This window comes from Hyperoodon ampullatus, assembly GCF_949752795.1.
Source record: "Hyperoodon ampullatus genome assembly, chromosome: 3".
Taxonomy (NCBI): domain Eukaryota; kingdom Metazoa; phylum Chordata; class Mammalia; order Artiodactyla; family Ziphiidae; genus Hyperoodon; species Hyperoodon ampullatus.
In genome coordinates, this window is record NC_136916.1 from 1,388,039 (window position 1) to 1,399,075 (window position 11,037).

Below are 11,037 nucleotides of genomic sequence, written 5' to 3' on the forward strand. Positions count from 1 at the left end.
TCTATTGAAGTAATGTTTTTCAGCTTTATTATCTCCTTTTTATTTAGAATCTACATCAGGAGACAAATCGGTGTCACACTCTTGCACAACTCCCTCCACGTCTTCTGCCTCTGGACTGAACCCCACGCCTGCCCCTCCAGCCTCTGCGTCAGCAATGCCTGTCTCTCCTGTCCCACAGTCACCAATACCTCCATTACTGCAGGACCCAAACCTGCTCAGACAGTTGCTTCCTGCTTTGCAAGCCACGCTGCAACTCAATAATTCTAATGTGGACATATCCAAGATAAATGAAGGTAAGTTTTCATTGTGATAATTTCTACCAAGTTCAGCTGCATTGTGCAAAATTATGTAATTAGTAAAATCCCCAATATAGGAATGGTCTTTGTTTTGTTTTGAAATTCCCATTTGAACTTCATGCTTTGGAGTTTATATCCCCCATAGCTGAAGGTCTTTGTTACTGTAATTGAATTAGCAATACTTGGATTTTCTGTATATTTTTCAAGACTTGCTGTGTACCTGGTAGTTACTGGAGATAACTGTTCCATCAGCTTAATGTATACGGCGAATTTTTTTTTTCTTTCAAAGTGAAAACAGAAAAAAGAATATTTGCAAAAACTGATATGAAAACACCTGGTTTCAAACATATTTCAAGAAGTCTCATGTATATCGGTAAATGATTATTTGGAATATTTAAAATATGCTAATTACTAAGAGTAGGAATTCAGGAAGTTCTTAAACTACTTAAACACTTTTGAGAAGGGAAGTAATGGATAACATTATGCTATTTTTCCTAGTTAATTGCATTGTTAATTCCAACTTTACTTTTCAGTGTACTACTAAAGTATTTGGGCAGCCACCTCAAAGAAGTCTGAATAAAAGTGGATGTAGTTTTTAATTCATAAACCATTCAGATTGAAACATTAAGCCTTATGAACATTGCAAAATTTTCTGTTTGTGTACACTTCCACATAAGTGGTTAAATTCTTCCTTTACCCTAAAAATGGAGCTATCTTAGGCTAGTTGGTCATTAACCTTCCATTCTTATTCTCTTGAGCATTTCTGTATTTTCTTGTTTGATAGGTAAACATTTTACTGGGCAAAGTGGGGCTTTTAAACATTTTGAAGAAATGATAGCCTAAGCAAATGTCAATAATAAAAGATCTTATGCTTCAAAAATACATGGTATTCCAAAGTACCCAGCTTTTTAATATCCATTTTTGAAAGCTTGTTGTGGGTGAGTGTTGATGCAGGGTTTGAGTGCTCAGCTGGTCTAATAATACAATCGCATGAAATAACTGCTGTTTATCCAGTTAATTCCAAGTAATGTACTAAGTACGTTGCCTATGTACGGATAGGTTTCTGGTATAATCAGAAGTTCCGGTGAATACTCTTTGCTGTTTTAAAAGTCTCATAGAGGAGTTTCCTTTAACTGGACACCTAAACTTTACTGTAAAGGAAACTCTACTGTTTTATTGTATAAACCCATTAAACTTCTTTGCCTTTTGTCTCAGGTCACCTCACCTCTCTAGGCTCGTTGTATTACTCCTGTCTTCTAGGCTTTTATTTTGGGAGTTCTAGTATGGAAACACTCCAGACTTTTTCTGGGTTCCTTTTGAGTTTTCAAGTTGTAACTAATACCACATATGCCACTGTGTTTTTATTTGAATTTAAGATGTAATATGTTTATAGTTCTTACAGCAGCTGTGACCCAAGCCTCATTGCAGTCTATCATTCATAAGTTTCTCACTGCTGGACCATCTGCTTTCAACATGACTTCTCTGATCTCTCAAGCTGCTCAGCTCTCTACACAAGGTACTTATACTCTTAGATGCCTCTAGAATTGTGTCTTGGTGGGGGCAGGTGGGATTTGTAGCAGATTTTTCTTTAGTCTTTGAAGAGAGCGTAGCTATGATATTGATTTTATTTTGATTTTTTAACTGCTGTATACAAGTAGTATTTTTCTTTACCTTTTGAGATGAAACAAGCTTTTGACATATATCTTACACTGTTGCCATCATATCTGCAATATAGTCTATATTTAATTCAGCATTTAAGTCGTTAGTGAGATATTTTACTCCAAAGCTAAAATAAACTATGATATACCCTCAATCTTTGCGAATCGCTGGATCTGTTTTAAGAGTTGAAGTTTGCTTCAAGTTGGTGTTAGATGGGTTTTGACCGGAGGATGCAGAAACGCGCAAGCCCTGCCTTGAGTTAGCCAGCCCTCTTCCCCGTGCAGGTGCCCAGTGGGGACGGGGCACGAAGGAGCACGCGGGAAATGAAAGGGTTGCCTGGCTTGCCCCCCAGCCCCGGCGCAGAAAGCCGCTGAAGCGAGCAGGAGTATCTGGCCTACTGGCGCAGCGCGCAGTGAGGGCCGCCAGCCCTTGGGCGGCCTCCTGGGGTGGGGACCTGAGGGGGGGACGGTCAGGCCTCCTTGTAGGGTGAGAAGGAGGCAGCGAGGGTGAGGTGAGGCCTTCCAGGTGAGCGTGTTCTCAGACGTAGTGGGGGCCGCACTGGGTGTGCCCGTCTCGCTCAGCAGCTCATTTGGTCAGTGTGACCCCAGCGAGTGCTTAGGTGCTGACTTCTTCAGATAGCTGTTCTCTTTGGGGCTGTGGGGCATGTGGAGAGATGTGCAGATCTCCTGCACATAAACTACAGCGGCTTTTGGTTTATTTCACTCTTCACAGCCCAGCCGTCTAATCAGTCTCCGATGTCTTTGACGTCTGACGCATCATCCCCGAGATCCTATGTGTCTCCGAGAATAAGCACACCTCAGACTAACGCAGTCCCTGTCAAGCCTTTGGCTAGTACTCCTCCTGTTTCATCACAGCCAAAGGTATGTCGCCCTTGAGGGAAATTGGGAAAGAAACCGCTTCTGGTTAAAGCAAGTTTCATAATGTTTTAGAATATGTATTAGAGAAAAAGCCCTCTTTTGGGAATGAGGTAGTGGTGGGATGGATGACAGGTGAGTGAGAATAGGTTCAGGTTAGACTCTCAGTTGATGACTTGGAGGGGAGGGAATTGCATCTGTGCCACTTTTATACACTGGTTCTCTTCTCTTCATTGGCTTTGTGGATAAAGAAGGTATACTAATTGAGTCTTAATATTTGTAGAAGTTTTAGACGGAGATATCAGAGAACATGTTTTCCAGTGATTTTCTCCATACTTTTTTTTTTAACATCTTTATTGGAGTATAATTGCTTCACAGTGGTGTGTTAGTTTCTGCTTTATAACAAAGTGAATCAGCTTTACGTACACATATATCCCCATATCCCCTCCCTCTTGCGTCTCCCTCCCACCCTCCCTATCCCACCCCTCTAGGTGGTCACAAAGCACCGAGCTGATCTCCCTGTGCTTTGCGGCTGCTTCCCACTAGCTATCTGTTTTACATTTGGTAGTGTACATATGTCCATGCCAGTCTCTCACTTCGTCCCAGCTTACCCTTCCCCCTCCCTGTGTCCTCAAGTCCATTCTCTACGTCTGTGTCTTTATTCCTGTCCTGCCCCTAGGTTCTTCAGGACCATTTTTTTTTAATATTACGTATATATGCATTAGCATACGGTATTTGTTTTTCTCTTTCTGACTGACTTCACTCTGTATGACAGACTCTAGGTCCATCCACCTCTCTACAAATTACAGAAATGAGTCAGTTTCTGTGCTAAGAGCTTTATATGTATTATATTAATTTTCACATCAGCTACTATTTGCTTCATTTAATAGAAAATGAAATCTTCCGTTAAGTCTGATGTTTGTGGTCAAGTCAGATTTTGAGACCTAGGCCTTTCTGAGCACAAAACCCTTTCCATTAATACTAAGCTACACTGCCTGGTTGTCCCAGCGAAATCGCGCATGGCTGGCTCTTCAGAGCATGGTTAGAAAGTTGCTGGTTTCTATTCTTACTGGACTGTGAACAGGACCTTACCATGCTACTGCCAGTTTTGTATTACATTCTTTGAGTCTTACACACAAATTCATAAGCGGTTCCCAGTCACACTCATTCTTTGCTTTGTAGCGTACCACCAGTAAAACTTGAGCTATTTGGAAGTTGGAATGTACAGGTTTAATTTTTTTCTTTTTTTAACTCTTACTGGTAACTATAGGAGGAAATTCTTTTTAGTTGTAAAACTGGGCTGTTTCAAACTTTCATGCCAAAGAACTCTTTATTCAAATAAAATCATAAGGGCTTCCCTGGTGGCTCAGTGGTTGAGAGTCCGCCTGCCGATGCAGGGGACACGGGTTCGTGCCCCAGTCCGGGAAGATCCCACATGCCACAGAGCAGCTGGGCCCGTGAGCCATGGCCGCTGAGCCTGCGTGTCCGGAGCCTGTGCTCCGCAACGGGAGAGGCCACAACAGTGAGAGGCCCGCTTACCACAAAAAAATAAATAAATAAATAAAATCATAAGCAGAAGCTTAAAAATAAAAATGTATTGAAACAGCTTGAAATTGATGGTGGGCCGGCTCTTAGGTCTTCTATTGGCTCATCTTCCCTACCAGCCATTTGTCTATGTGTGTTTTGGGCTCAGGCTAGATTAAGTTTTTAAATTTTGAGTTACAATTGTTAGTTTTTTGTGCAGTTCCTTATTGTTTGCCTGTATTTTGATGGGAGAAGAATTAAAAGGTGAGTTTTAGCAAAAGAGACCTTATTCTTAGAGTTTACAGCTCATCTGGCGGTGTTGTTCTAAGAGTACGTGGCGTGAGCGGCAGTGTTGGGTTTACCGTCAGTCCTAACGTTGTCACCTCAGATCCTTTAAGCAGGTGGCTCTGAGTTTTTTGCATTAAAAACTTACAAGTTGTTTTTAAAAGTAAGTGGACATTTGATCTCACAAAACTATTCTTTATAAAAGAACATGCTCTTCTATATTCAGAAGTAGCAGTGACAACCAGAGTTGTTTGGGGCGATATTAATCCACCCCCCCGCCCCAGAACAGCCTCTGCTGCTGACCAGCGTGACTTCATCCCAGGTGCCTCCGTCTGCATTTGTGCCTTAATTTCGGGCTTCCGTTTTTGACTCCTTGTTTTCTCTCTGTCGTATTTGAATGCGAATGATACTGGGTTGGCCAAAGAGTTCGTTCGGGTTTCTCATAACATCTTACGGAAAAACCCAAACGAACTTTTTGGCCACCCTAATATATGTGTCCCCACTGCAGTCATGGACCTCTTGGTCTACCTGTGTAGGGTGACATCTCTTTGAAGCCCACTCCAGTTGAATTGTGTATGGGCCGTAGCTCATTCTCTGATAGACCGGTGTATACATTCTCTTCGTATGTGGTTGAAATTTGAGCAGCTGTATTTGTATGATGTGGTAACGAATTTATTTTTATTGATACAGGAATAACAGTAAATCAGAAGAGGTATTATAGTGTACTGGAAAGAAAACTGGGCTCAAAATCAGGAGAACTGGTTTCTTATGCTGGTTTGCTAAGTAATTTTTTGGCCCAGGGCTGTTTTATGAAATTAGATCTAAGTCTCAAAACTTGACTTTCTTCTAACTACATGATCTTTGGAAACTCATTTGATTCTACTTCTTTAAACCTCTAGATTATAAAGTGTTTAAGATTACTAACTAGACTTAGAGGAGTATGTGGATTTCGGCCTTAAATGACAATAGTTTACACAGTTAAATGTGGCTGTATCACTTATACTGATCTTATTAGGTAAGGACTACTAATACTAATCTTATTAGGTAAGGACAGTTAGGACTACTCTTGTTACCTTAAAAATCACTGAATAGAAATAATTGGGAAGATAATAGAATAATACTAGAAATAATTTCATTGGTAGAACTTTCGTTCTTACTTAGTTTTCATGCTTTTCGTCTCTGTGGCAGGAGCCTTGTCTCACCAGATTTTGATATTTCAGGTTAGTACTCCAGTCGTTAAGCAAGGACCAGCTTCACAGTCAGCCACGCAGCAGCCTGTAACTGCTGACAAGCAGCAGGCTCATGAGCCTGCCTCTCCTCGAAGCCTTCAGCGCTCAAAGTAAGTTGACGTGGTGTGTTGAGGCCACGTTGGTTTTTCCTTAATATGGCATGTTGCCATATTGTTTGGATATTATTATATGCATGTATGTCGTAGAACTTGATCTTGGAAGAATCCATGAATAGCTTAACCATAGTTTTGTGTATTATAAAATTTGCAAAGGCAAATCTTACTACAATCTAGTAATGAATCCTGGGTTAATTTGAAGAAAGTGGCTCTTTCTTCAGAATTTTACTTGGTGAACTATGATGGGAGTAATAATATGTGATACTTGTAGAAGGCACATGATTTTATACTACTTCATTAGTTGGAAATGATACCATTTTTAACTTCCTAATAGCAGTTTTAGATTTGAATGTATTGATAAAGCCAAATATCTCATCTAAAACTTGGGCCAGTATTTTACAACTGGTGTGTGTGTGTGTCTGCGTGCGTGTGTCTTTCCTAATAATAGCCTCAACTCTGACCCTATATGGATTGCTTGTCAGATATAGAGCTGTATTGTGTAGAACTGTACTGTGTTGTCGGTTTTCTTTGTTTATTAACTTTAAATGATTTTAATTTGATTGATTTTCCTATTTTTATTTCTTGCTATGAGGTGGCAGCATAATTCAGCTGTTGTTTTTATTGTTGTTTTCTAAACAACCATTTCAGAGCATGTACCCCCACATGAGAGTTGTTCCCTTCAAAATGATCACTTTGGGAAGCTATCTACTTCCGCAGTGTTGGCATTGCTCAGAACATTTTGGGGAAATTCTTTTTTTAAATTGGCATTAGAGGCTGCAGTATAATTATAAATATCCTCAGTGGTGAAAATGCTTCATTCATCCTTTGGGAGACTTAGTTTTTGGAAATAACTGATGTGAAGCAGGTAGGAAATCAACTTGGGTGATTATTTATATCCCCGAATCCTAGCCCAAGCCATACAGTTTTAGAAGAAGAAGATAAGCAACCTCAGAGTGTTGCTTTTTTTGGTCTTATTTTGCCATTAAACTCTTCCATTGTTTTGCAATTAAAAGTTTTTTGCTTCACATTACTTCACCCTCTGATTCAGCACTTTATTCTGATATTAAACAGTCAAAGGCAGTGTACTTTTTCCCCCCTCCATATCTTCATGTACTTAAGGTAGAATAATGTGCCTTATATCTACAACTGTTCAAATGTGACCATTGCTTAGTTACATTCTTGTTAGTGTTTGTAGTATACAAAGTCAACAGGTTCTGCTGTCGAATTTGGGAGAGTACTGATACTTTAAATTCAACTCTGACGTTAATGTTAAAGGGGCTGTTTTAACTCCCCAAAAGTGTATTAGGAATACACGATATAAGTATACTTCGGAGTTTAAGTTCTCTTTATTTGATGTTAAAATAATAAATTTTTGTTAGGAATTTGTGTACCTTTAAATGAATGAAAGGTATTGACAGACAGTGTCTAGGATACCCAGAGACCACTTGTAAACATACTACACTTTCAATTGTGTTTTCTCTTGTAGCAGCCAGAGAAGTCCGTCACCTGGTCCAAATCATACTTCTAGTAGTAATGCATCAAATGCAACAGTTGTACCACAGAATTCATCTGCCCGTCCTACGTGTTCATTAACACCTACGCTAGCAGCACACTTCAATGAAAATCTCATCAAACATGTTCAAGGATGGCCTGCAGATCATGCAGAGAAGCAGGTATGTTACATGATCACAGCAGATGTTTAACCTTTGGATGACTGGCAGCTTAATTCTACTTTGAGAAAATCTAATCTGGACCAGTGGATTCAAGCTGTATTTAAAACAAGTAATTTCTAATTAGATTGTCTGTGGTCACTTTATAAAATATTTGATGTGGATATTTGTGAGGTAACTTTTTGTGGTTTCACATAAAATATTTTAGTTATCAGAATAGCTCCCATTATCAAGTGCTCAGCATTTAGCTCTGTGCTAAGTGCTTTATGTTTGTTTTCTCCACTTTCTAAAACTACTAACCAGTGCAGATAATGAGTTTTCCATTTTACTAATGAGGCCTTTAAGACCAAATAGATCTATACTAGGGTCACCCAGTTACTGCAGTGTTATGACTCAAAGCCGTTGTGCTTTTTCTACTCAGCCGGCCACTCTGATAGTTTTAGAACCTGTTAGTGCAGTTGACCCTTGAACAACTCAGGGGTTGGGAGGCCGACCCTCCACATAGTCGAAAATCCGAGTATGGTTTATAGTCAGCCCTCCATATCCGGAGTCCGTCATCCTCAGGTTCAAACAAGTGTGGATCGTGTAGTACAGTGGTGTTTATTGAAAAAAATCCACGTGTCAGATCTGTTGTTCAAGGTTCAGCTGTACTATTAATCTTACGACTCTCCCTCCAGACTAGCTACTGGAGTTAGGGAACACTTTTGCTTTGGGATGAGGGACCTTAGGACATTGCAGTTACTGCCATTGGCTTTTCCCTTTTATCAAATGACTGACCATCTGAAATGTTCTTTAAGTTCATGGAAATATATTGTGTATCTCTTGATACAGGGATACAGTAGGCCCTTTTATCAGTGTTAATACCTGAACTTTACTTTGGCTGATCCAGCATCTTTATTTAACCACAAATCATGAGTCCTTCTATCCTAGCACTAAACTACGGTGAGTTGGGAAATACTATCCTCCCAAGGAAACCTGAAGGGGAAATCTTAAAATGAACACTTTCCACCATTAGAGACAGTTTTTTAAAAGAAAATCATTTTCCCCCTTAGATTCATGAGCATTTTTGTGGATTTAAAGGAAAAGATTTATTCTGTAATCTTGGTATAAAGTTACACTCAAATTTAATGTTTTATTTTTTGTATGTGAATATAACTTATATTTCATGAGATTTTCATTTCTTTAATTATAGGCATCGAGATTGCGAGAGGAAGCCCATAACATGGGAAGCGTTCATATGTCAGAAATCTGTACTGAATTAAAAAATTTAAGATCTTTAGTCCGAGTATGTGAAATTCAAGCAACTTTGCGAGAGCAGAGGTAAGCTTTTCACTGAAATGAATTTTTTTCTCTTTTTTTTAGGTAATGCTAAAAATTATATATCTTAAAATAATTAGATCTTAAATTGGACTAAAGAACGTAAGTTGAATTTCATTTCTGAAATTTAAAGTTCTCTGATATGTCACATTCCATGATACTGTAAACTGTGTTTTCATAATTTAATAACATTCCTGGCGAATGGTAGTGGCATCTAGATTTTATTTCTCTTAACCCATGGTAAATGCTTCATTATTAGACTTTTTTTCTTGCGTTATGACAGTATACGGTACCAGTAATGTTTTATTTAAAAAGCGGGGTGCTGACAGCAACCAGTTACCAGGAGTCCCCTGTTCTGTTGAGAGCAGCGTTCTCTTGCTGAGGGTACATATTTCAGTTGAAATTCAAATCATTGTTTACATTGTCCTCGCAGCATCAATAGATTCCCTTGGCAATTACATTAAGAATTTAGTTGTCCAGGAAGTTTAATGATAATATATCTGCTTTCTTTAATTGTTTTCACTTAAACTCTGTCTCATATTTCTTAATCTAGTATCTTACTCAAGTAGGATTTCTATATCGTGTTAAATAAATAGTATAGATATATTTTTTAATGCCTATTACAAAATCGAGGGCTTAACTTTCAGTGGCTTCACCTCCTGTCTATATTGAGTGACTGGGTCAATAAGTAGAGCTTAATCTTGTCATGAAATCACAAAAATTTAATAAATGCCACGTTGGGATTTATAGTAAACTTGGAAAGGTGAGTTTTTATCTAACCTTTCAACTACTAAAATGTCTGGAGGTACTTGTTGAATATCAGTTGGGAATTTCCTACTCTAGGATTGCTCTGACAGTAGTTCTAACGTACATAAAACTTAACTTTATTTTGGCTTGCTAGGCAGGCGATACTCGTTACAGCAGCTTACTGAAACAGTCACGTATCGTATCAGTCCCATGTCACGTATCATGTTTGACTGTACACAGATACCCTGCTATATCAAAGCAGTAATTGTCATAGTTCGCAGAAGAAAGGGGTCAGAAGAGGAACAGTGTTAACAGAGTTCATGGAAATCGAGTTAGCTGTGGGATTTGTGTTTTAGTTTTTGTTTTAGATATACATGTCAGTTGGACTTTGCTCCATTTTTATGAACCTACATTTATGTTGAGAATTGTTCTTCAGAAACGATTAGCCTCTTGCCGCTCGTTAATTCTAGGCTTATTATATTGTGGTCCAGAAAACATGCAGTGTAAGTTTATCTCATGTTATCTGCTGCCTTTTGTGTCTGGTGATGATACAGTGAACAGTTACCTTTTAAGTCAGTCATTATATTCAAACTAATTATTGAGAACGGGTTTTAGAAAACTAGGAAACCTTCTAACTTTTGTCATCCTGATACTTTAATATGTGTAATATTTTCAAATGGTGATTTTGTCCTAACTAGACTAATCAGTTTTAAATTACTTCATCTTAACTAGTAGTTACTCATTTTCTTTGTAAAGTTATTTTTATAGTTAAAAGTCTGGTTTTTCTGTAACATTTGTAATGACCACATGGGTTCTATTGCCCTCTTTTATTTTTCAGGATACTATTTTTGAGACAACAAATTAAGGAACTCGAAAAGCTAAAAAATCAGAATTCCTTCATGGTGTGAAGATGTGAATAATTGCACATGGTGTTGAGAACAGAACTGTAAATCTGTTGCCCAGTCTTAACATTTTTGAGCTGCATTTAAGTAGACTTTGGACCGTTAAGCTGGGCAAAGGAAATGACAAGGGGTGGGGGTCTGTGAGATTCAATTCAGGGGAAAGATACAAGACTGATTTGTAAAACCCTTGAAATGTAGATTTCTTGTAGATGTATTCTTCACGTTGTAAATATGTTTTGTAGAGTGAAGCCATGGGAAGCCATGTGTAACAGAGCTTAGACATCCAAAACTAATCGATGCTGAGGTGGCTAAATACCTAGCCTTTTACATGTAAACCTGTCTGCAAAATTAGCTTTTTTAAAGAAAAATTTGGGGGGTTAATTTATCATTCAGAAATCTTGCATTTTCAAAAAATTC

At 38.6% G+C, this 11,037-nt stretch overlaps 1 protein-coding gene across 3 annotated transcripts in view; it reads left to right on the forward strand.

Moving 5' to 3' along the window:
* Positions 1–10,626, forward strand: part of WAC (WW domain containing adaptor with coiled-coil) — a gene marked incomplete at its 3' end in the record, with an annotated part of 80,770 nt that extends 70,144 nt beyond the window's left edge. For all 3 annotated transcript variants that reach the window (XM_079701135.1, XM_079701136.1, XM_079701137.1), the window contains 7 exons: positions 48–293; positions 1,690–1,812; positions 2,688–2,836; positions 5,860–5,978; positions 7,471–7,657; positions 8,847–8,974; positions 10,557–10,626. In XM_079701135.1, the coding sequence (XP_079557261.1) occupies positions 48–293; positions 1,690–1,812; positions 2,688–2,836; positions 5,860–5,978; positions 7,471–7,657; positions 8,847–8,974; positions 10,557–10,626 (1,022 nt within the window). The remainder of the gene's footprint in view (positions 1–47; positions 294–1,689; positions 1,813–2,687; positions 2,837–5,859; positions 5,979–7,470; positions 7,658–8,846; positions 8,975–10,556) is intronic.
* Between the last annotated feature and the right edge of the window lie 411 nt (positions 10,627–11,037).